Source organism: Pantherophis guttatus, chromosome 2 (genome assembly GCF_059756535.1).
Source record: "Pantherophis guttatus breed Tessera chromosome 2, ASM5975653v1, whole genome shotgun sequence".
Classification (NCBI taxonomy): Eukaryota; Metazoa; Chordata; class Lepidosauria; order Squamata; family Colubridae; genus Pantherophis; species Pantherophis guttatus.
Genome location: NC_142064.1, coordinates 91,884,604 through 91,910,914, shown reverse-complemented (window position 1 = coordinate 91,910,914; position 26,311 = coordinate 91,884,604). Strand labels below are relative to the sequence as shown.

General features: G+C 39.6%; 1 protein-coding gene across 2 annotated transcripts in view; it reads right to left on the bottom strand.

The window, feature by feature from the left end:
* Positions 1–26,311, bottom strand: part of LOC117661630 (PH and SEC7 domain-containing protein 3) — a 184,122-nt gene that overhangs the window by 132,142 nt on the left and 25,669 nt on the right. For both annotated transcript variants that reach the window (XM_034410671.3, XM_034410673.3), the window contains 2 exons: positions 23,074–24,100; positions 14,106–14,450 (listed from right to left, as the gene is read on the bottom strand). In XM_034410671.3, coding sequence (XP_034266562.2) covers positions 14,106–14,450; positions 23,074–24,100 — 1,372 coding nt within the window. The remainder of the gene's footprint in view (positions 1–14,105; positions 14,451–23,073; positions 24,101–26,311) is intronic.

The following is a 26,311-nucleotide window of genomic DNA, read 5'->3' as shown; positions in this document are numbered from 1 at the left end:
CGCCCTTCTCCGGAGACTCAGGGCGGCTTACAATGCGTTAAGCAATAGCCTTCATACTTTTGTATATTTATACAAAGTCAGCTTATTGCCCCCACAAACTGGGTCCTCAATTTACCCACCTTAGAAAGGATGGAAGGCTGAGTCAACCTTGAGCCTGGTGAGAATTGAACTTATAGTAATTGCATGCAGCTGGATGTTAAATGCTGCCTTAGTAGGAGGCATTAGCCTCCTACGCCACTCAGGCTCCTAACAAATAAATAAATATAAACAATCCTAAAGTCAAATACCTACAAATACCCAATTATGTACATCTACATTCATCCTGTAGGATGGATTTGAAAGAGAATATCAGAGGTTCAAATAATGTAAACTTTCTGATTTTGTGACCTCACTCCAAATCCTGGCCAAGATCAAGTTTAGTATCTGTATTCATTGGTTTCATCAGATTATCTGAACTATTCCACAAAAGAAAAGATGTGAGAAGACAATGGACGTTATGTGCTTTTCATCAAAGGTTATATGTTGCCATCTATCAGGGATGCTGCAAATGGAGATTTCCTACATCAGTAGGAAATTAAGCCCCAGGGTTCTCTGAGGCTTTTTTCAATCTCTGATTCTAAAATGAATTCCAGAAATTAACCAAATTAACTGAAAAGGCATGCTGTTATAGTCACACTAAGATTATTCTAATGAGACTGACAGAGTTGGGTGTATCATTTGGATTTTTTTAGCCTTAGTCGCTTGCTTGCTTGTTTGTTTGTTTGTTTGTTTGTTTGTTTGTTTGTTTATTTATTTTTATTCATTCGTTCATTCATTCATTCATTCATTCATTCTTCCCACCTTTATTATTTTTGCAGGGTGCCAAAGACAGCACCCTGTAAAAATAATAAAGGTGGCATATAAATAAATATGTATCGAACATATAAATATCCAACACACCTTCCTCCTCCTATTTTTCCTGCAACAACCACCCTGAGAGGTGGGTTGAGCTAAAAGAGAGAGAATGGCCCAAGGTTACCCAGCTGGCTTTCATGGCTAAGGCAGGACTTGAACTCACAGTCTCTTGCTTTCTAGCCTGGTGCCTTAACCACCAGACAAACTAGTAAATATTTTGCGTTTGGTTTAAGTATGGTTCCCATGCCATAGATATCATCCCTTCACTATGTTTTTAATCTCTAAAAACACCCCAAAGTGGTCATTTTATTCTACAGTCCGATTTGCTGAGCTGTAAAATATACCCATCCAGCTTGCTTACAACTCCCAGAATTCTGCAGTCAAAATCCAGAGCTCCGCTCTTCCTTTTCAAGGTCTCTCTAATGATCCTCATTGCAAACAGAGTAGAAACCTTCCAGAAATAGCAGGTTTTCAATTCTCTAACTCCACCCAATGCTTTTGTTGGATGTTGATGCTGCATATTTGGAAGCGAGAACGCAATAAGAACTGAACTATGTTTAGGGAAGTTCTTCTTTTCAAAAATAGCCGTCCTTTCACCGAAAACGCAGCCAATGAGTACAGAAAGCTCACATGCTGATTTCAAAAACAGGCAAGGCCCCATCCAACTTGTCCCTCTCCACCAATCCAGCGGGAGAATACTGCTTTTCTAATGTCACAGCAAATACACTGAAGCCATGCAGTCTGGTTTTAGACTTACTGAATGCTGCCAAGGTCAATAGCTGATCGGCTGGCTGAAGAGAAACACCCAGACACAGAGGAGCCCATAGGAACTCCTGGACATAACTTATTGCCTGTTTTAATTTCAAAGCCATGTGAGTCACAACGTGGTCTCGAGCCCCCACTCCCCGAACTCAGCCCCCGTAGCAGCTGTACTAGGCAGAGCAAGGTTGGCCCCCTTCTGCTCATTCATTAGAAGGATTGGATCACATTACTGTCAGGCATCATTCCCTTGTGGATCAGCTGACCTTCCCCGCACAGCTAGAGCCTGGCTCTTGTTTGCACCAGAACCTCTACGGCTTTGTGATAAATTCCCAGGAGAAAAGTGGGAAGCTGGCACCTTGCCTACAACTTAAAATTATTTAGTTCATCAGCCCCTGGCAAAAGAGAGAGAGAGAGAAAAAATAGGATTGTGATAGACTTCTGTGATGGAAAAAGACAGTTTAACTCTTCCCTGCAAAGCTCTGGTTGCTTTGCTCACTTACTAGATTTCAAAGGACCAGCTGGTTTTGCCATACTGTTCCTCCCTATGTCAGAACTAACAGTCAGTGCTGATAAGCTTCCCACCCTAGTTAGCTTGCAGAGTCCAGATTTTGCAGAAAAGAACGAGAATAATTTAGCTTCATCTGTGCAGTTTATTAAACCCCAGCACAGTACACCCATATTAGACTGAGGAAAACCTCTATCTGATACCATGCACAGCAACTTCTTTAATGAAGACAATTCTGAGCAACACATATTACTGCTCAGGGCACTTAAGAGCAGCAGAGACAACCCTGCACTTGCATCCTGAATGTTACTATATATTAAAGACAAACTCCAAGACCCAGAGATTCCTCAGTTTTAAAAACCAACCATCTAAGAGAGTAAAATCTATTGCTTAATGCATTGTAAGCCGCTCTGAGTCTCTGGAGAAGGGCGGCATATAAATCGAACCAATAAATAAATAAATAAATAAAATCTTATTTTCAAAGCTGGTTTACTTTTTAATAGCTATATTTTACCCGAAAGATGGATAGAATAAAATATCTCAGAAAAACAAAAAACAAATATTTGCTCACCACTGTTGACAAGTAGAGAGCAACTAAGCGAAATTGTTCAGGAATCAGGAATATTCAGGCATTTTAATCATTACTTAGTCATGGATTCTCATTCAGTAGCCTTAGACATATAGCTAAACCACAGCGTTCAAATCTGAAATGGACAAAATGCTTTGTATTTGGTGTGGACAACTTCACTACGTGATAGGTGGATAAAAATGCCAAATTCAGTCTAACAATCTGGCAACCAGCCATAATAATAATAATAATAATAATAACCCCCAGTGAAGCATGACCTTGATGTGGTTGCGGGCTTGTTGGCTCTGAGGAAAATGACAGCTATTCCAGAGGATCAACCATAATGAACAAGTTTCATCAGAGGAGCCAGACAAAGAATGTCTCATCCATATGCAATATGGTGAGGCATAATTTAGAGAAACTCATCTGGATCCTTTATTGCTGGGGTCAACTAGGATGGTACCAGATGTTGGAGTTCCTGGACATCTGGGCTACAGCAGTGGTCCTCAACCTCCAGGTTGCGGCCCACTACTGTGCCGTCAGCTGTTTGGAACCGGGCCATGGAAGTGTCTGGCAAGTGCATGCACATACATGCCGCTCCATTTGCTCAAGAGGCGTGTGCGTATGCCCACCATTTTCACAAACGGAGCTACACGCAATGCACACTTGCTGGCCACTTACACAGAACCATTCCCTCTCCTCCTACCACCACCACTACCTGTGCAAAGCCATAAAGATTGGGGAACTCTGGGCTACAGGACTCAGATCTGTTGGCTGAGCAACCAGGGCCAGTAGCTGCAGGATTACTAAAAGAAAAGGTGGATTATCTGTCACAAATATACAAAGATTCAAAAGAAAGAAAGAATGATCTATTATTATAAATCAAATCCAAAGAGAAGAGAATATCTAAAAAGAACATCCGGAATCAGAAATAACAGAACAGAGGCTAGCAGACGGTTGTTGATTTATAATGTGAAATAAATTATTTAGAGAAGCAGAAGTGGAAGAGCTGCAAAGGTCTATCCAGGGCAAAGAAATCAAAGTCTTGCCACAGACTTAGTTCAGACTGTAGACACAAACCTGGGAGAATTGGTTGGAAAAAGCTAGCATAGCTACTAAATGATTTTCATTCCCAAACCTGGCACCCTGTCCCCTGCCTTCCCCTAAGAAAGAACAAAACTCTCTAACTAAAAAAGAATCAAAACAAACAATAACTGAGCATCTATAACAACATAAAAACAACAAATAAAGTTTCCTGCATTGAAGCTTGTTCCGAAGAAACAGCTAGCATAAATATTAAAAATGCAATACTGTAACATCAAATATAAGCACCAGCTCACTGCAACAAAAAAAACCAACTAATGTACAACATGGCTGCAGTTATAAGTGAGTATCTGGGGTGCAAAATTAACAAACAAGAAAAAAAAACCACGAATAGTGCACCATCAAAATGGAAGATCAGGTAGGAAAATAAGATCAGCATGCGAAGATCTAATGCAAGCAAATTAGAACAGATGAAAACAAAGAAGCTGAAGAACAAGAAGATCAAAGAATATCTGAACAAATAACATCACCTAGAAACAAGGAAGATTTAAGGAAGCACTGGAAATAATAAAGCAGCAAATAACAGCTTTAGACAAGAAGATAAACTGATACAAAGCTTGAACTGCACATTATAGGTAGAATCTCCAATTTCAGTCGAATCAGAAATGTTTCTGCCAATTCATCAATAGAGAGACAGTGATGAATCAGTAAACAAAGAAAAAAAGGTGCAATTCTGGATGCAGATACGGGACAAGCCAAAGAAAAACAACAAGAATGCAGGTTCGATAAAAGAGGGAGGGAAGAATAAAAAAAAGAAGGTGAAATGAAATAACTTTTAGTAACAGCAGTGATCGTGAAGAAAAGGGCAAGAAAAATCAAACATTGGCCAGCATCAGATGAAGAACTGCATCGTTTTTTGGTGAAATAACTGACTGGTCTACACACCAGATCTAACTTTGAAAAGGAAGTGTGAATAATTGATGTGGGAATACCTGGAGACAGTAAAGACAAAGAATGGGGAGAAGATCACCAAGTATCACAATCTGAAATTCAAACATTGAAATATTACCGCAGAAACCAGCTATGAGGTCTCATTGGTTGTCAGCACACTGGGTGCTCTACCAAACACTCTTAAACAGCACTTAGAAAATCGCACATTGACGAAATTTCCAGTTGTCAATTAGCAAAGGCCACACTGCTTCGACCTGTTAGCTGATACATTACAAACACGCTAGGTTCTTGGGAAGAACTATATGCATATGGAGGCCAAAATCAGTTAAAGAACTAGCAGCTGTGATTTCACAACCTGAGTGTTCTTGAAGTAAATGATACAAAAAATAAAATACAATGAAATGAAATGAAGTGAAATGAAATGAAATAATGAAATGAAATGAAATGAAATGAAACGAAATGAAATAAAATAAAATATAGATAAAATATAGATAAAATAAAAATAATTAAAAGCTAACTGTATTGTCCCAATGTAGCAATGGCCTGTGGGCCCAAATTGGAAATTTTGACAATATATACAGGTAGTCCTCAATTTATGACCACAACTGAGCTCAAAATTTATGTTGTTAAGTGAGAAATTTGTTAAGTGAGTTTTGCCTCATTTTACGATTTTTCTTGTCGCATGCGTTAAGTGAATCACTGCAGTTGTTAAATTAGTAACACGGTTGTTCAGTGAACCTGGCTTCTCCACTGACTTTCCTTGTCAGAGGGCTGCAAAAAGTGATCACATGCTCCCTGGACACTGCAACCGTCATAAATGTGAATCAGTTGTCAAGCATCCAAATGTAAAGCACATGACCATGGGGATGCTCCAAAGGTCATAAGTGTGAAAAATGGTCATAAGTCACTTTTTTCAGTGCTGTTGTAACTTCGAACAGTCACTAAGTGAACTGTTGTAAGTCGAGGACTACCTGTAGTAACTCCCCCCAAATTCTTAAAGAAAGGTTAGGAACAAACTGAAAACTTATCTGTACAGAGGAATATGTGCCCTACTAAGCTATACTTGCCAGCTGAGAATGATGATTTTGCTCTGTTTGCATTTGCAGAAAAATACTAATGTAAGCAGCCTGTGACTAAAAGGGAACCCGGTAACTAGCACCAGAATGAAATAGGCTCCAAAGGCCTACTGCTCTTCCAAGAAAATTGTGGCCAGTTTCTAAGACTCATTGATCATCTATCATTGATCTACCAAATTACTATCTCATAGCAATTACAAAATTAGGGCTTCTCCCATCTTTTGGATGTGGAGCAAGGATTTTATTATTCTCCAAGAAATGCATAAGACTCCTCAAAGCTCCTCCGTGATCAACTTTTCATATGATAGAAGAGAAAAATTCATGGAGAGTAATCTTATTTGTTGTTCTTAGCTGCAAAGTCGTGTCTGACCCATTGTGATCCCATGGACAATGTTCCTCCAGGCCTTCCTGTCCTCTACCATCCTCTGGAGTCCATTTAAGTTCATGCCTACTGCTTCAGTGACTCCATCCAGCCATCTCATTCTCTATCGTCCCATTCTTCTTTTGCCCTCAATCTTTCCCAGCATTAGGCTCTTCTCCAGGGAGTCCTTCCTTCTCATTAGGTGGCCAAAGTATTTGAATTTCCTCTTCAAGATCTGGCCTTCTAAAGAGCAGTCAGGGTTGATCTCCTCTAGGACTGACCGGTTTGATCGCCATGCAGTCCAAGGAACTCGCATGAGTCTTCTCCAGCACCATAGTTCAAAGGCCTCAATTCTTTGGCGCTCAGCCTTTCTTATGGTCCAACTTTCACAGCCATACATTGCAACTGGGAAAACCATGGCCTTGACTATACGCACTTTTGTTGGCAGGGCGATGTCTCTGCTTTTCAGTAAGATAGATTTGCCATAGCTTTCCTCCCCAGGAACAATAATCATATTAATATAAGTAATCATATTAAATATGTGTAATTTAAATTAATTCTAGTTTTGGTCCTAGCCTCATCTACTCAAGCACACCAGTCAAGTTAACAAACAGTTCGTGGCTCAAAAAGGGGTGAATATTGTTCCTCTATAGTTCATAGAATTGGCTACCGAGTAGTCTTCAGCTAAATCTCTTGTAGTTACAACCATAGATTCAATAGACATCTCTCTTGCTCCCAGCAATTCAACATTCTTTGTTTACTTCTGGAGCTGCCATCTTGGCTAAATGAATCTTGAAATCCTCTCACATTCCCAAACCTACCTATTCTCATGAGCAAGTATTTCTAACACAAGAGTAACTAAATTATGGTTTCCATATATTGTTGGACTACATCATCTCTCCCCCCCCCCCGCCCGACCATTACTCTTTCTGACTGAGGACAGACAGAATGGGAAGAGCAAGAAAAAAAGTCAGTGCTAAATATATCCTTGATGAAATAGGAAATTGGCACAGTCCCTTAATAATGTCCACATGCACTTTATCACTTTCTACCCAATCATTTTTACCTTATCTTAGAAGAATATGAGGACAAAATTGCCTCCTATTCACCCTTGAATATAAATGGGTCAAGCTTCACTAAAGATGAAGATTATAAAGAAATGCAATATGTCTCTCGTTGCAGAGCAAATAAGGACAGGATGCTATTAGTCCGACAACAAACAAACCGCTTTATTTCTATGCAGACCTGCCTAGATACCAATGAATATTTTGCCAATGAGTGTATATCCTAGTCCAACTTTAGCATTTTAAATGTGTTGTATCACACCTCCTAATGTGGACCCAATGAATGTCAATGAATGTGAATTTACTCATCTGGAGTCATCACTTGGAAAACAGCATACGTGTTACAACTTGGGCTGAAAAAAAGAGACCATTCATTGATTCAAACCTATTTCTGACATTCAGCCCTTATGCTGACTCCCTGTTCCTTCTCTTTTTTACAGTTGTGAGATCACTTTGGTGGCATTAGAAGTTGGAAGTTCAAACTGAAGCTTCAACATAGCAGAGCATTTTAATTTCTTGGCAGATTAAAATACCTGGGAGGCAATGTTGGGTATGCAGCCTTGGGACTTCCTATCCACTCTGCTACAGAGAAAAGCCATTAGCATTCTAGCTAGGAATTTAGGAAGTCCTCCTCTGGAGGGTATCACTGGGGAGGAAGTCACAGAGGGTGGGGAGTGATCTAGTCTCAGGAAACTTATTTGCATCTAACTTCCTTCCCTCACCTCCCCACTCACCTTCCCACTTTGTTTCTAAGCTGCACAACCATTCTCCATCATTTTCGATGTGTCCGCCTTCATGCCTCCATCAGCCATTGCTTCCTTAGGTTTCTGCTCACAAGATCACTGTCTACTCTGCCCCACTTCTTTTTACACCACCTCATCTCCTCTTCAGCTTTTTTCAGCCATTTGATGGCTAGGTTCGGGTGGGGTGGGGTGGGGTGGAATGGGAAGGGAAGGGAAGGGAAGGGAAGGGAAGGGAAGGAGGGAGGGAGGGAGGGAGGGAGGGAGGGAGGAAGGAAGGAAGGAAGGAAGGAAGGAAGGAAGGAAGGAAGGAAGGAAGGAAGGAAGGAAGGAAGGAAGGAAGGAAGGCAGGCAGGCAGGCAGGCAGGCAAGCAGGCAGGCAGGCAGGCAGGCAGGCTACATTTATTCAGAACCACCACCCCCATCAGCATATGGTAGCCATTTCCAATTCAACACACATAAAACATGTTGGATTACCACTTCCATCATCCACATTCATAAAAGAAGGTAAAATCCAGTCTGGGCAGGAAGACCTAAGCCAGGAGTCCTTGTCCAACTGCACCAGTTCCTTGTCTTCAGCCTCCCAACTCCACCCCCTCAGGATCTTGTTTCATTCCACTTCACTATTTTCTCCCAATATTTGCACTTACGCCTCCATGTTTCAGAGCATTTCTCTCCCTCCCCTGGCCACTTCTCAATTTTCAGCCATCCTGGGCAAAGTTTTCAACCTCAGCCAATGTGACTATCGGCTTGTTCCACCCAGAATACAGGCTTGAGATTGGTTTGCTGATCCTATCCTAGTTGCTCAGCCACAGGCCAATTTTTTTTAAAAAAAAAAAATACATTTAGTTCCTATGATCTTTGTGTGTCAAACTAAAAGCAGAACTGAGGGTGTGGTTGTGCAGACCTAGAAAGTCCAGTAATTCCTACTTAGTATTGAAACTCTGTGATTTTTGCTCAATCTTGTCACCACTGACATGTTGGACCAAAGAACGCTGTGTCCCCTACTTGCTGCCTATTTTCTACCAGTGAAATAAGCTCAAGAATTCCTAGCATTTCCAAGACCCTTCCTCTGCCTTTCTGCGCATCTAAATAGGATTACTAAGAATTAGCATCATCACTTGGAGACGTTTTGTTCCCTGAACAGGAAACCACAAGTGATTCTACTCTGAATTCTACAGTGAACTCACAGCTCTTAGGGGACCTCTGTTGGCTGCTTAATGCATTTCCAAAATAATGCATTTCCAGATTTAACATTTTGCTGTCATGATAGCATTGCTTGGACTCAAAGCAGGCTAGTCCAAGGAATTATTCATCTATGGTTACACAATCCAACTTTTTTTCCCTTTTATTTTCCGATCTGTAAATGGGATCAGCTGTATGAGAGGCTGTCTGAAAAGTTTCTGAATTTAAAACTGCAATGCAGTTGTATTATACATGTCCAGAGAAAGAAAACCATGGGAAGAAATGGATAATTTCTAGCCAAATTTAAATCAGCCTCTGCTGATTTAAGATTTCAAAGAAAAGTCTTTTAAATGTTCCTTAATTTTTATTTTTATTCTGTGGCAATCTTTATGTCCTTTGTAAACATATTCTGGTCTGCAGGTGATATTTTAAAGATTTCTTGCCTGAGGCAATTATAACACGTAGACAAATGTTTTGCTGCTCACAAGAAAACATAAAGCATCTCTTTGGAGGTATACTATAGTCATGGGATCTATCCATAGCTCCTGATCCTCCTGAAATCCAGACCTCAACATTAGGGATCCTACCCACTAAATGAAATAATTTCACATTAGGAATCTTTCAAATCCCTCTTCTACCCCTAATCTGCCTTATCATAACGGCAGGCTTTTAACAAAAAAAAAATTTGTTATTACTATAGATGTTTATTCCTAAAACCAGAGACCACAAAATCCTAAACCCTTCCAAAACAAAACAAAAACTGTAATAGCAGATTTGTTTATGTGTACTTTAAAAACAAAATCTCAGCAAAAGCACATTACCAAACAGCGACCACAGCCAACCCGAAAAGCACATTCACATTAAATGGGAGAAGCAGAAGATATATTTAGCTTTATGATCCAGTTTATAACCAAATCTGTTTGCCATTTTCCTTAGAGATTAGTTCAGCCATGGCTTTCCATCTGTCATGAAATGCACTACAGAAATGGTCCATTGCTGACACTTAACATGCTTGAGTTAAACACTTTGGATTCTTGCTCATATTTTATTTAGAACCTAAGATTTGTTCTTAAAAGTCTCGTATTTTGAAGCAGTATATTGCAGAGCGACTGAAGCTGTACATGCTTCATCTTAGCAATGTTTAGTCTCCTTTGAGTTGAAGTTGTCTGATGACTTCACAGACACATCAGTATTTTCTTGCAAGAATACCAAAGTACATTGCCATTACAATACTTTATTCCAAAAAGTTTTTTTTCCCAAATTGCCAGACTAGTTTACAACCCTGAGATTTCTTAAATTCTCTCATCCAGCCGTAATTACATCAAATACTGCTTCGTTTTTGACAATCAACTGGGTAACTACCATCTTTTATAACCTCCTCACATTAAATCTGATTTGAGTTAAACTCAGTTTCTGCCTGGCATCCACATTCATATCATAATACTCTTTTCTTCCAACAGCACAAAAGTGATCTACCGCTGTTTTTTCCCAGCCCAGCCTACAATCTTGACATTCCTCATGGTCTCTCATTCAAGTACCAATCAGGCTCAACTTTGCTTAGCTTCTGGGCACAGCCAACATCAGTTTGATGTAAACATGGCTGAAAAGGAATGATAAATGTTGAAAGAAATGAAGGGAAGTCAGATTATAAAAGCCAACGTTTTCTAAAAGTTCCAAACTTTATAATTCAAGGCAGATTTTGGGATTTCCTAAACTAAGATTAAGGTTTATTCATATAATGAATAGGTTTTTAGGAAGGTTGTCTCTTACCATAGCAATATCTCCTCTTCAGACATCTAACTTAAAGTCAATGTGAAAAAGAAAATCCCAAGTCTGTGCCTCGTTTCATATACAGCAATTTGCTGGGAGGGACCCATAGCTGACACATCAGTTATGAATACTTGCCAAGATGTTTATATTGAAAATGATTTGCATTTTGCCATGTAAAATATGTACGAGAAATGGAAGACTGGTTTTATTTTTAGAGAACTTTAATGTTAGCGTTAGAAGAGGTGGGAAAGGAGAAAGGAAGGGATGAAGCTGCACACATTCAAATTCTGTTTTCTAATTCCTTCAAACAAAAGGCTTCATTGGAAAAAATATGCTTTGTGTGTGTGGGGGGGGAAGAGAAAAGAGAGGAGAGAGAGAGAGAAGAGAGAAGAGAGAAGGTGGGAGAGAGAGAGAGAAGAAAGAAGAGAGAGAGAGAGAGGAGAGAGAGAAGACTTGAATGGATCCCATCCAACAACATGTTCAGTGGTGAAAAATGCAAGGTTCCACACTTTGGCAGGACAAACCAGATGCACAAGTACAAAATAGGTGATACCTGGCTTAGCAATAATTCTTGGCAGAAGGATCTGGAAGTATTGATAGATCACAGGATAAAGATGAATTAGCAATGTGCCACATCTGCCAAGAAAGCTAATGCAGTTTACGCTTCATCAATAGAGAGATACAAGTAGTCATTGACTTACAACCACAATTGAACCCAAAATTTTTGTTGCTAAGTGAAATAGTCATTAAGTGAATTTTCCCCCATTTTACGACCTTTCTTGCCACAGTTGTTAAGTGAATCAATGCAGTTGTTTAGTTAGTAACATGGTTGTTAAGGGATTCTGTCTTCCCCTTAACTTTGTTTGTCAGAAGGTCGCAAAAGCTGATCACATGACACCAGGACACTGCAACCATCATACATAGGAACCAGTTGCCAAGTGTCTGAATTTTGATAACGTGACCATGGGGAAGCTGCAATGGTCGTAAGTGTGAAAAACAGCCATAAGTCACTTTTTTCAGTGTTATTGTAACTTTGAGTGATCACTAAATGAACTGTAGTAAATCGAGGACCACCTGCAATGTCAAAATCATGGGAAGTGATAGTACTGCTCTCCACTGCACTGATCAAACTTCACACTGTGTTTATTGATAAACTCTAATGGCATGTGAGAATGACCTTGGGAAACAAGGAAGGGCCTCAGCAAGGAAGCAATCAGATAAGAGGCAACTTAGCCATAGAAAGAATGTGGACAGGGCAAATGTTTGACAAGGGACCTTCCCTAGTTGCTTGGGCAGTAAAGGCAGTGGGGGAGAGATGTACTTTCATACTTGTGAGATACTGTTAATGTAACCTTAAAATATAGTAGTACTAGTTCATCTGGGAGTGCTTCCTGTCTGGATTACCTCAGGAGGTTGACATCACCACAATACAAGAAAGACACTGAGAAATTGGAAAGAGTGCAAAGAGTGTTAAGGACAATAAGATGCTTTGAGGCTAAAACATACAAAAAGAGATCAAAGGAACTTGGTATATTCAGCCTAAAGAAAAGAAGACTGAGGGGAGACATGATAACTGTCTTCTAATACATGAAGGGATATTACGGGGTGGGGGGTGTATATTCTCTGGACAAGAACCAATTAACCAAAGCTTAATAAATTCAAATTTGAAATAAGAAGAATTTTCCATGAGAGCTATTAAAAAGCTGAATAGCCCCTTTCCTGAAATCATAAGAGCTCCATCCCTGGAAGTTTGTTTTTTTTTTAAACCTGCACACAGGATGGTATCAGGATACCTGAACTGGGCAGGAGGTTGGACTAGAAGGCCTCCATAATCCCCTCCAACCCAATGATACTATAAATTTCCAACCTGCCGCTGGCCACATGCTGGCATAATCACGTGTTGCAGCACCTTTCCCACCTATGGGAATTTGCTGTGACCTTAGAGAGCAGAGGTTGCACATTTTGATCTTAAAATACACTTCTAGTATGCTATGTGATCCAAACCTTTCAGCATTTTTATCATTGTTATATGGAAGCTGCAAAGGTTGACTCAAATATATTTACTGGCAATATAGTGTTATTCACTTCCTAGCCCTACACCAGGGGTGTCAAACTCACGATCTCACAGCGGCGTCATGTGACGTATCGGGACTTTTTCCGCTTTGCTAAACCAGGCGTGGGCGTGGCCAGCATGTGACACATCCGGCCCGTGGGCTGTGAGTTTGACAACCCTGCACAACACTCTTTAGGTACCTAGTATGACAGGACCATATCATTTCAGCTGCATATCCTCAATAGAAATCAAAATGAAGAGCCTCGGTGGTGCAGTGGACTAAAGTGCTGTTAAGTGCTAGCACTTAGCTGCCAGCTTCCTGCAATTAGTGCAAGTTCGAATCTCATCAGGCTCAAGGTTGACTCAGCCTTCCATCCTTTCAAGGTAGGTAAATTGAGGACCCGGATTATGGGGGCAATAAGCCAACTTTGTATAGAACAACATCGCTTGGGGGGGGGGGCGCGAAAGCCCTAATAAGCAGGTATATACAAAAAAATATGCAGGCTATTGCTATAATGCATTGCAAGCTGCCCTGAGTCTATGGAGAAGGGCGGCATATAAATTGGACTAATAAATAAATAAATAAATAATTTCCCCCCCCCAAAAAAGCATACCAATTCCTCAAACAAAACCAAGATACAGCGGAAAAATTATTGTAAAAGCACAATACTATTTCACAGCAGGAAACCAACAACTACTACACACTCCAAGAATTACACAAGATAAGTTACTGCAAATTTGTGAAATCAGTATTATCAAGGCACATAAAGGTTAATCCTTTCTATTTCACCCCACTGCCATTCTGTTTTTGTTTTGTTTTTTAGAAACAGTAACATACCCAAAGAACAGCACTCAAGTTGAAGTGTCATATTTGGCCCTTAGATTAAGCACTCTGTACAGGGTTTGTGAACACCATTTCACACTGCAAACAGGAGGGTCACAAATGGGAACAAAATCAGCAAAATCAAAAACTGGCAGACCCAGTAGCAAACATTCTCTTCGTGTTTTAAAAAGTTGCAACCCTAAAAAGAGATTCATCGGAACGGGGAGGAAGGGAGGATGTTCAATTCATTATCATCAGCGAGATGCAACCAAAGCCACAAATATTGTGAAGACAATCCTCTCTTGTTACCTTTCTGAAGGACAAGCTGCAGCAAGGTCTGACTCTTTAACGTCTCCGAGTCCATTGGCGACTCCATTGCAAGAGTCCTTTCTCATCACCCCTCCGGGAGTCCTTTCTAAAAACTGAGCGTCTTCTTTGATACGTTGCTGGATCATTGGAGTGAGTGGCATTTCAAAGCTGAAGTAGCTGTCAGGCTCAGAATATAACGTTTCTAGTGACTCGGCACTGTAATATAAAGATGCATTGTCCAGAATGCTTTCAAACTGGGAGCTGTACACATCTGTTGAGATTTCAGAGAGTTGCCCAAGGACATCTTCCATTCTCCCACTGAGCCCTTCTTCCTCCTCCATTAGCCTAGGAATCAAAATTGGTTTAAAAAAAAAATGCTTTAGTTTACTTTATAAGCGTACATGTGGGCATGTTCACATTTTCTCATATCAGTGGTTTCATGCAGACACATACAAACAGCCATTCCTTTTGATCGTTATGTACCAGCGTTTAAAGTCTGGTTACAATTGTCTTGATGGAAAACAGACACTTTTGTCTTTCTCCCTGTGACTTTCCATCCCCCCCACATTCAAACCCAGGATGGAGTAGAAACAAAAGTCCCTGCAATGGGATGATGTGTGCTAAGAAACATCAGCTCATTGTGTTCAACGGGGTGAAAAAGGCGCATTGTGTGTCTCTTATTTTAGATTACTTTTCAGAGATTCTGGAGCTACTAAATCCTTTCTTCCAACAGCTCAGGCAATTATTATTTTTTTTAAAAAAAGCAACAACAGGAAAGATTAGAACTAGAGAGAGAATGGGTATTTGGAGGCCTGGAAGATAAATGTTAGAGTCTTTTTTCCTTCTTTTTCTTATATTCTACAATTAATGCATTCTCAAGGTTTTAAGCTCAAAAGGACTCAAGAAAGCATAATGGTGCTTCTGTGCTGAATAGTTTTTCCATATCACTATTAATGTTATAGATACACATATGCATATATCTGCAAGGTTTCAAAACTTGCTGCTTTGCTCCACAAAGCCCTGTCACAACGCCATTCCTTTGGTACGACTGAAACAAGAATCGGAGCATTAAAAAACTAACACAGGACCTGTTCTGCTTCTGGATAGACTGGGACTATTCCAGGACCTTTTATCATTTACGGTGGACATGAAACAAAGCAAAGAAATACTGGAGTAGGGTTCACATCTTAATACAAAAGATTCTCAAATTAAATATGACGATGGAACCAGAAACTTTTCTTTTTGGGTTTAATGGAAAAAGACTTGGGGAAATAATTTGGAACTTTGATGTTATATAGATAGTCTTCGAGTTGCAACAGTTCATTTAGTGACCTTTCGAAGTTACAGAGGCACTGAAAAAAGTGACTTATGACCATTTTTCACAGTTACTTTTCCAGCATCCCCATGATCATGTGATCAAAATTCAGATTTTTGCCTACTGGTTTATACTTGCAGCATCTCAATGAGCCGCGGTGGCTCAGTGGTTAGAGAGCAGTACTACAGGCTACTTCTGCTGATCACCGGCTGCCAGCAATTTGGCAGATCGAATCTCACCAGGCTTAAGGTTGACTCAGCCTTCCATCCTTCCGAGGTCGGTAAAATGAGGGCCCGCTGATGGGCCACAACAGTTAGGGGCAATATGCTGACTCTGTAAACCGTTTAGAGAGGGCTGTAAAGCACTATGAAGCAGTATATAAGTGTAAGTGCTATTGCTATTGCTATCTCAGAGTCATGTGATCCTCTTTTGCAACCTTCTGACAAGCAAAGTCAATAGGGAAACCAGATTCACTTAACAACCAGGTTACTTACTTATTAACTGCAGTGATTCACTTAACAACTTGGGCAGGAAATGTCGTAAAATGGGAGAAAACTTACTTAACAAATGTCTCACTTAACAAACAGAAATTTTGGGTTCAATTGTGGTCATAAGTCAAGGACTACCTATATATATTGATGGCAGCAAGATTACTTTATGCACAAAAATGGAAGGACAGATGAATGGCTGCAAAAGTTGATGGAGTTAGCAGAGATGGCTAAATTGACTGCTTTGATTAAAGAAAAGAACACAATTTTGTTTGTACTTGGAAACTGATTCTGGACTTTGTGCTTGAGGTGGGGGGGAAATGAAACTTAGATTTGGGGTTTTATCAATTAGAAGTTTTGTGGCTAGTTTATACTATTATGTAAAAAGTAAAAAGCTGAGGTTTGATGCTATTATCTTATTTTACTGCACCAAAGGGTCAATTTGCCTTGAAATCAACACCTTTTCTTTCTTTTTTCCCCTTTCTCTACCTTTTTCCTTTCCCTTCTCCCTCCCCTATTTTCTTTTGTATTTTTGTATTTTATATTATAAACTAATTTTAAAAAATCAGGAATTGGAGCATCTGCTCTGCTTCTGAATAGTTTGATCTTGAAACTGTGCAATGGACATCACAGAGAAGAACTCTTATCCTGTTTGAGGAAGACCTAAATCTTGGCAAACCAAACTATTTGGTCCTTTCTAAATTAGCACGATCAGCAACCAAGCCAAGGAATGAGAATGTGTGGAAATTTAAAGTTAACATCTTTTAATCCTTCCACACGTCTTCCCCAAGCTGCAATTTGCCTCAGAGATCATAAGGTACAGATTGTGGAATCTTAAAAATCTCTAAAAGTATTAAGCCCCTGCACCATGACATAACACTTTCAATTTCTTAATCTTTCTTTAAAAAATCAAAGAGAGGACTTTGAAAACAGAATGTGCCCTCATTCTTTCATTCCTCCATTCTGGTGATTGGCCTAAATCTTAAATTGGGCCTGGACTGTTCAGTTATTTATAGTACTTAATTGAAAACAGGGTTTCCTTTTAAATAGGATTCAAAACTAGTTAACTAATGGTATTCCAGAGGATCTTAGATGTTTTAAATAAAAGCATCACAAGTGCCAATATTAAATTGCATCACAACTAAGACCACTGGAAATACCTTTCTTTTTCCTCTAATCTCTTAACCGAAGCTTAATCATTGGCCTGATTCACACGTGAAGCTAAAACTAACAGGTTTAGCTTGACTTCTTATGGTTTATTCAAAAATGCCCTGACATAATATGTATTTACCTTGACTGTTAGTAGTTCAGGTTCTTGTTTAGAGGCAGCATGAAATAAACTTGTATTCATTTTGAACCTAACTCTGGCTCCCAACTTCCTGTGCCTGACAGTTATGTTAAATAAATCACTGCGCTATTTTATATGTATATCAAATTATTTTCCTTACATCAACTATAAGTGTTATTGGGTTAAGTTACTTGGAAAATCCTTTCATCCACTTAATTATTAGATCAAATAAAAATTATTCTCATGAGATATTCCATGATGGTAAGCAGTATAATCCACGTCCCTCATTTTGTAAAGAAAGGCCAACCCATGCTTAGTCATAGCACTGATAAAGCAGTTGCTATGACATCCAGAAGGCTATTTATTAGAACAATTTAACTAAGGTACGTTACAGTCAAGACTCCTGCTGTTGTGTTTACAATTAAATTTATCACATTACTCATTTCTACATTTTGTTTATACCATTAAGTGTTTACTTACCATGTAAATTAAAACCTATTTATGCAAACTGTGATTAAAGAACATACTAATAAATCATTCATAGTGTAAGAATAAACTGACCCTATCTGCTTGTAAGAACAGCAAAACAGTTTATCTTAGGAAAGAAGAGAGCTTGAGCTGAGTAAAAAGTGGAAACATTTCATTAAGAGAACCCCTTAATATGCACGTGGGCTAAGGATATAATGGAGATTTATCTTCCTAATTCCAGAATAATGTTTTTTGTGTTTCTACAAGCACCTTGATATTATTCAGCTCTCTAAACCAATTTCCATCAGATCTGGGTACCATAAGCATACCGTGTTTCCCCAAAAATAATACCCTGTCTTATATTTTTTTTGAACCCTGAAATAAGCGCTTGGCCTTATTGCCATGCACTCAAAAGCCCAATTGGGCTTATTATCAGGGGATGTCTTACTTTGGGGGAAACAGGGTAGACAAAGAAAAGAACTGTGGGAATTGTAGGAGGAAAAAACTATTGGGACTATAGCTTGCCTAATTCTGAAATTAAAGCCAAATGGAGAAAAAGCCATATTCTAAGTGACTATAAACGTCTACTTTGTTACCTATCCAGTTGTCTTTTTACATGTCTTAAAAAATTCTTTTTTTCAAAAATTGCAAACTGTGAGGCTGCCACAATGCTTCCAGCATCATCTTCATTTATAAAACTTTGAAGTCCCCAAAATGGGTTTGGAAGTGCACTTAAACCAAACATAAAGTATGAAGAGCAGAGAGCATCCTGTGTGGAAGAGACAAAAAATAGGTTGTAAGCAGGGGTGGGATTCAGGCAGTTCAGACCGGTTTGAGTGAACCGGATTGTTAATTTTAATCTGGTTTGCCAAACTGGTTGTTCCAAGGACTGGCTGACCCCACCCACCCCGTCCCTCCCAGGAGTCTCCATGAGGCCCGTTTTGGATGCCAGGATGCCAAGTGCAGGGTGCGCACAGAGGCTCTGGGAGGGCGAAAAACGGGCCTACCGGAAGTCCAGAAATGGGCTCATTTTCGCCCTCCCGGAGGCTTGAGAAAACCCTCTGGAGCCTGGGGAGGGCGAAAAACGGGCCTAACGGAAATACCGGAAGTCAGAAACCGGGCCCATTTCCGGCCTCCAGAGGACCTCCAGTGCCGGGGGAGGCTGTTTTCGCCCTCCTGGAGGCTCGAGAAATGCCTCCAGAACCTGTGGAGGGCAAAAATGTCCGTCCCCCCGCTGTGGTCCAGGAGGCTGAGTAGGTCACGCCCCCATGGCCACACCCACCCAGCAACCAGGCAGCGAACCAGTTGCTGAAATTTTTCAATCCCATCCCTTGTAATATTCTGGGAAGTCAGTGCTTTGCAATTTGTTATCTCCCCCATGACAGCCCTTTTGTGAACGGACCAGCCTTTCCATCCAGCAATCATTTTAGGAGAAAGCCCATAATATGTTTCTAACATTCCAAATGCGTCCCAAATTGGCTGAGATGATGCAGAATACTGTGGATATGTAGTGGTTACACGTAGTCTTTGGCTTGTGACTGTAATTGATCCCAGAATTACGGTCATTAAGCCATGTCAGTCATTAAGCGGATTATCATGTGATTTTAGGACTTTTTTGTGGCAGTTGTTAAGTGAATATGGTGGTCATTAAATGAACCTTTTTTTGCCATAAACCAGAAGTAACTGTTGTAAATCATGGTCATATGACTGTGGGACACTGCAAACTGCTGTAAATGGGGACTGGTTGCAGAGCACCCAAAATCATAAAATCAGGTGATCACGGGGGGGGGGCAGCTGTCAGAATACATTTGGGGAGATATATTGTATCTCTGAATGGCCACTAAGTGACTTGTCATATGTTGAAGACTATCTGTGCGGCACTGAATGTGGGCTGAAGTTCATGAAGTTCTCTTGAAGTAACCTTAGAATTTTCTCCCTCACAAACAATACTCACATACAACATATGCATCCTTTGAGGAAGACAGAAACAGCCATTTTCCTGTCTTAAACTCCCTGAGGCAAGTGCAAATTTAAATCTAAATACACACACACATGCCTGTGTCCAGGGACTTGCCTGTCTCTTTTTCTTTTGTTTTTGTCTATTCACTTATGGATAACCTTGGGAAGTTGGAAAAGCAGAGATCTTTTAAAATTCAAATCCTCTACCACCCTAAATGGCAGGCTGTGGAGCTGTGTAGCTTGGCAAATCAAAATGTGTACCAGAAAAATTCTAAGGAGGGAGCAACTGAACAGGAAGAAAAGCTGAGAAAAAGAAGCTGTTATATTCAGATGCTGGGGGAAATCGCTTGAGAAAAAGTGGAAGGAGAGATCTGCAAAGTACTGATAATCCTTGGAACCTACAAACTTTGCCTATTGTATGTAAAGCCTTTAATAGGAGATAGGGTTGCCTATTTAGATGCCTATGTATGTATGTATGTATGTATGTATGTATGTATGTATGTATGTATGTATGTATGTATGTATTTATTTATTTATTTATTGGTTCGATTTATATGCCGCCCTTCTCCGGAAACTCAGGGTGGCTTACAATGCATTAAGCAATAGCCTTCATACTTTTGTATATACCTGCTTAGTAGGGCTTTCTCTCCCCCCCCCCCCCGGCCAAGCGGTGTTCTTTTTTATACAAAGTCAGTTTATTGCCCCCACAATCCGGGTCCTCATTTTACCTACCTCGGAAGGATGGAAGGCTGAGTCAACCTTGAGCCTGGTGAGATTTGAACTTGTAGTAATTGCAGGCAGCTGGCAGCTAAGTGCTACTTAACAGCACTTTAGTCCGCTGCGCCACCAAGGCTCCTTTATAACTTACATTCAGTAAGCATGCAGGATTTTCCTGACACAATTTGGTCTAGTCTAGTGGTTAAAGCACCAGGCTACAAGCCAGGAGACTGTGAGTTCTACTCCTGCCTTAGGCCTCAAAGCCTGGCTGGGAGACTTTGGGCCATTCTCTCTCTCTCTCTGTCCAAATCACCTCACAGGATTGTTGTTGTGGAGAAAATAGGAGGAGGAAGGAGTACTTCCTTGTATGTGTTCACTGTCTTGAGTTATTTATAAAAACAACAAAGGATAAATCAATAAATAAGTAAACATATAAACAAACAACTCCAGGGAGTGCTCAAGCAATGCTAAGATACCAGCAAGTATCAAGCTAGCATCCAAACCAAGACTTGTGTCAGCTGGGATTTTGCCTGATCTGTTAGATAATGATTATTTAAGATTCCCAGCCAATATTGCCAGCTATACTGGTTGGGAAAATGGGAGTTGTTGTCCGATATATTGAAAGAGCACCAATTTGGCCAAAATTAAACTAAAATGCTTCTAATATGGACATGCTTCAGCACATAAATTCTCTGAGTTGTCTCAAAAATCTGCATGAGAACCCCCTGCTCACAAATTCATGGATGATCATCATTTTCGTTTCTTCCTTGACTTCTCAATTTCCCAATCTGCTGACAGTAATCCCATGACTGAACATTTTGACTTGTGCCAAACAGCCAGAACAGCCAAAATAATTAAAAAGGAGCAACGGCAGTTCTATTTAGCATTTCAAACAGTGTCCAGTGGCTGGCATTGGATCAAAATTTGTTGCTGTTCATTCAAGCTTTACTGCTGCTGCGATAGAAGAATCCAAGGATTTTCAAAGCAAAAGCACAAAACAGAAGTTTGTCTAAATTTAAGCAAAAATGGCTCTCTGGATGTCAGTCAACAAGATAAACTCACAGAGTATGATTTTTGAGGGGGAAATAATTGACATAAAAACAGTTGTTAAAAGCAATTTCAACATGATGACCCAATTGTTAATTGGATACATTGGGAGAGAATTTGAAACAGTATTGTATTGTAGTGTACTGAACTTTCTCCTTGTTAAAATTATTTTATTTTTTTCCTTTTCCTTTTTTTACATGATTATATGCATTTACAGTATTTTGGAAAAATTAACAAATGATGGTGATATTAATGTTAACATTAATGTTTAGAATTCTACAGAGATTTTTTTAGTTAAAGTGATATAATGAACCTAGTTTTATACATTTTATTAAATAATTAATTTAAACTTTATGATAAATGCAAATCCTTCATTTATTGAATTTTTTTACTTCGACCACTCTTTCTCTCCTCCTTTTTTCTCTTATGTAGCAATTTACTGTTCTTTAAATGTGTCGATCAAATTATTAATTTAAAAATAAAACAAAGCAAAACCAGTGTTCAGAAAAAAAAAAAACCATGCGAAAGGAATTACAGCACAGGTAGTCCTTGAGTTACGACCACAATTGAACTCAAAATTTATGTTGCTAAGTGAAACATTTAAGTGAGTTTGTCCCATTTTTACGGTTTTCTTGCCACAGTTGTTAAGTGAATCATTGCATTTGTTAAGTTAGTAACATGGTTATTAAGTCACTCTGGATTCCCCAGATTGTCAGAAGGTCGCAAAAGTTGATCACATGATCCCAGGACACTGCAATACTGCAACCGTCATAAATATGAACCACTTGCCAAGCATCTGAATTTTGATCGTGTGACCGTGGGGATGCTACAATGGTCATAAGTGAAAAACAGTCATAAATCCCTTTTTTCAGAACAGTCACTAAATGAATTGTTGTAAATTGAGGACTACCACTACTTGTTTTTAAATGCACAAAGCATCCTAACACATCAGCACATGGTGCAAACACATTTTGTTTTTTTTAAAAAAACAAGATTTGCTAAATAGGGAGGAATCGGAGAGGCAATTTCACAAAATAATTTGAAAATTACTGCGATGGTTAAATATGAAGGTGATGTGCTACATATTCATCCATCCAATCAAAAGAGCTACAAATATTGATTCTCTAATGGTTGGTTTAAGAGGCTGCTCTGTTGAGCAATTGCCAACTCCCCAATCCTTTTAAGAACCCTACTGGGAACAGACCAGCAAAATACTAAGGTTCAATACTAAATTCACCTACAGCATGTGACCTTATGGAAAGTTCTTCACTTGAAAGTTACTGGCAGTACCCCACAGAAATTGTGCAATGCTCTCCATCGCTAGAGGCTCAACCATTGCATTTGTTTTACACAACTGTATCTCCGGTTTCCAACCAGGGTAAACTAAATCTGTGCTTTCTGATCTATCTACAGTTGTGAAAAAGCTTTGTATGGTGTGATTTTCGGATTACTGTTGTTTATGTACTGTTGCTATAAATAGTACTTTGCTCCACCACTTTGCATATTTTGTGTGGAACAGCACTACAAAATTTGAAATATTAAAACAGCCATGCCTCTGTCCTTCCCACCCCAGAACAATGATGGGCTCACATATCATCAAATTCTTAAAGGACTGAAAAAATCGATGTCATCAATATGTTCTCTGCTGCCCCTGCATTAAACATTAATACTAGTAATTGTTGTTACCTGTCCTTCTCTGGCCCAGACTTTCCTTCCTGAGCCCAATCCTTTTCTTTAGTTCCAGAAACTTCATCTTCTTCACCTTTTGTCGAGGTTGTCAGTGATTTGAGGTTTTTCCAAGATACATTCCAAGGGCGATCGGGCAAGCCAATGAATCCTGTGGAAGGAATGTGTGATGTGTGATGGTTTGACAAGTTGGAGAAAGTTCTCCTTTCTACACTCTCTATTTCAGAGTCCTCCTTTTCTTTCTGTTCCTCGGCTTTTTGTATCCAAAGAATTTCCACCCCTTGAAATTCCACATGTTTGTTCGTTGCTGTCTCTTTTGATATCCTCCTCTTGGGGAACAGTTCTGCTTTCTCTGTATCACCCATGGCAAACTCCCGCTCAAATTCTGCCCATGCATCTCTGACACCATCATCAATGCCCAGGTTTTCATCCTTTGGACCAGCCAAAAGCATGTGACTACTCCTTTCACATATTTTCTGGGCTTCCTCAGTTCCACCACCAGAAGTTGGCAAGGTTGCAGGCTGAACTTCCATGGTTAAGATCATAGAGTCTTCCTCTGTGATCCAGTACAATTTCCTCTCTGTCATTATCTCAGATGGAAGAGGCATTTCTGAAGGCTTTTCCTGGCCTGCAAGAACCTTCTCCCTGTCTGCCTCTTCAACTGCTGTCCCAGTCCTTCTCTCACTTTCCATTTGCATCTCTGAACCAGGAACTTCACTGCCTTCATCCTTGGCCTTTTCTGATTCTAAATCTTGAGAAACCTCACTCTGTTTGTCAAGAAGCTGGGACTGTTCTTCCTCTTTGGACAGGCTTTGCAATGTTTCAGAAGCCGTTTCCATTCCATCACCAGAACTGCCATTTTCATAAGGTTCGCAGAGCATCTGATCACTCAGATGTCCATCCAAAGTACTTGTTATGTCTTCCCCATAAATCTCAGATGATTTCTCCAGGGTCTGGGCTTCTACAGACCCGTATTCCGGGAATTCATTGATGTTTTGTGGGAGAAGAACACTACCTCCATGGCTACCTGCAAAAACCAAATAAATAAATAGAGAGCAAAAGAGAAAGGCAACCACTTAATTCCATTAGCAATATTGTGCCTACTCTTTTCCTAAATGGAAACAGTGATGTGTTTTGGCCTCTTCGGCATTATGTCATTTTTTATTTAATATTTCTTTCCAGGCTTGTCTTTAAGGCACGGCATATTTGGATAACAAACTTTCCAAGTCAAGGCAGCTAAAGCACATATTGAAATATATTCATTTAATGTTAAATCCTGCTCATAGGGAGCCTTGGGGGCTCTTAACAGAAGATTCTCAGTAGACCAAAATGATGAAGACTCTTTAAAGGAAACTCTAATTCATTAACTAATTTCATAAATCACTCACTCAACGGCAAGAAAGAAAATCCTTTGCCCTCTAAAGCTCACACAGTCAGTTCTATGATAGAGAATTTCACAGCAGAAGTGGGTAATTTCATAACTGGAAAGCAATTTATAAGCTGTATGTATGAAGAAGCCAATGGAACATGCTGAGTGTCATCACATTATAATTATTGAATACCTTTATCCTAAGGCAGAGGCAGGAAACCTTTTCCAAGTCAGAGACTGAAGCTTAATATTTCAACAAGTCAGCAGTTCAGTCAAAGCCTTCCGAAAACATGGAAATGTTATTTCTAAAGAAAAGAGTTCTTTTGCGGTTCTGGGGATTTGAGGGAAGTTAAGAATGGGTGAGGTTTCTGCTCTCCATCACCAAGGTCTTCGTCTTCTTGCCTATCCTTACTTTAGAGCAGGGGTCCCCAAACGTGGCAGCTTTAGACTTGTGGACTTCAATTCCCAGAATTCTCCAGCCAGCATAGCATAGCATAGCTGGCTGGAGAATTCTGGGAGTTGAAGTCCACAAGTCTTAAAGCTGCCAAGTTTGAATACCTCTGCTTTAGAGTTTTGATCACAGAATATTACTAAAAATTAACCTACTCTCACCACTGCATTTTTGAAGTGCCTATTTTGGGATTCTTGGGGTTGCAAATGGAGTGCTGGAAGCCACACACGGCCCTCAGGTTGCCAACACATTTCCTAATTTATGAAAGTTATTGATCATATCCATGTAACCACAAAGCTATATCGATCAAAGCCAACCATATTATCCATTAGTTTCTATCAGTACACAATCATTGTATTTAAACTGCAAATGCTCACTTACAACATACGATTTTATGTGCTTCTAGGTATACTTGAGATTTTATGAAGCAAATATTTCAGGATTAAAATTGTCCCTAGGTGAGACTTAGATTGTAGGCAGCTCTGTTCTACTTTGTTTCTGGGACTGATGAAAATTATCCTGCAGTTTTCTTGGCAAAGTGTTTTTGGAAGTGGTTTGCCATTGCTTCCTTTCTAGGGCTACGAGAATGAGCTTGTTTTGTGCCTAAGGCAAGATTCAGGGTCTTGGTCTTTAGCATGGTACCTTAACTACTACATCCAAATGGTTTTCATAACGTTATTAAGAATGGATACTTATTCATCCACCATGGATAGCCTAGACGTATCTTACCATTCCTAGAGCTCCATCAGCTATTATATTAGAAATAACTTATATTTCAATTTTTCTTTACTTGTCAGAGATTATCATTCTTTATTGGGAGCCTCCTGAATACTGAGAGAAAAGGTTTAATGCTTTCTTTCTTTCTATTTTATTCATTTATTAGATTTTTATGCCTCCTTTATTACTTTATAAGTAACTCAAGGCATCAAACACAATTATCTTTTCCCCCCTGAGGTAGATTAATTTGGCTGAGAGAGAGTGACCCAAAGTCACCAATCTCCTGGTTTCTAGGCCAGCACCTTAACCGCTATACCAAATTGGGCTTGTAATAAAGACAGTACCTTTGCCAAGTGGAACAAAGTTTAGGGGGGAAAAAATATATCTCCTGTCATCAATGGCTGCTTCTTCATGCACGTCAGCGAAGATAATACTGGTAGAGACAGGTCTCATTAGAGAAGAATTAAGTTCCCTTCCAAATCGTAAAGGAGAAAAACCAAAATATAAAATGGCAAAAACCAAGAGACAAACATATAATTGAATTAAGAGAAATATTCTTTGGTAAGACAACAATGCAATCAAATTTTAGAGCAGGGACTTTTAAAGTTTCTTTTTTGTTCCTTTTTGTCCAGATTTGTTTCCCACACCTCTTATTCTTCAGTCAGTAATCTTCCCCATTTGCCTTGGACACAGGGGTAGGT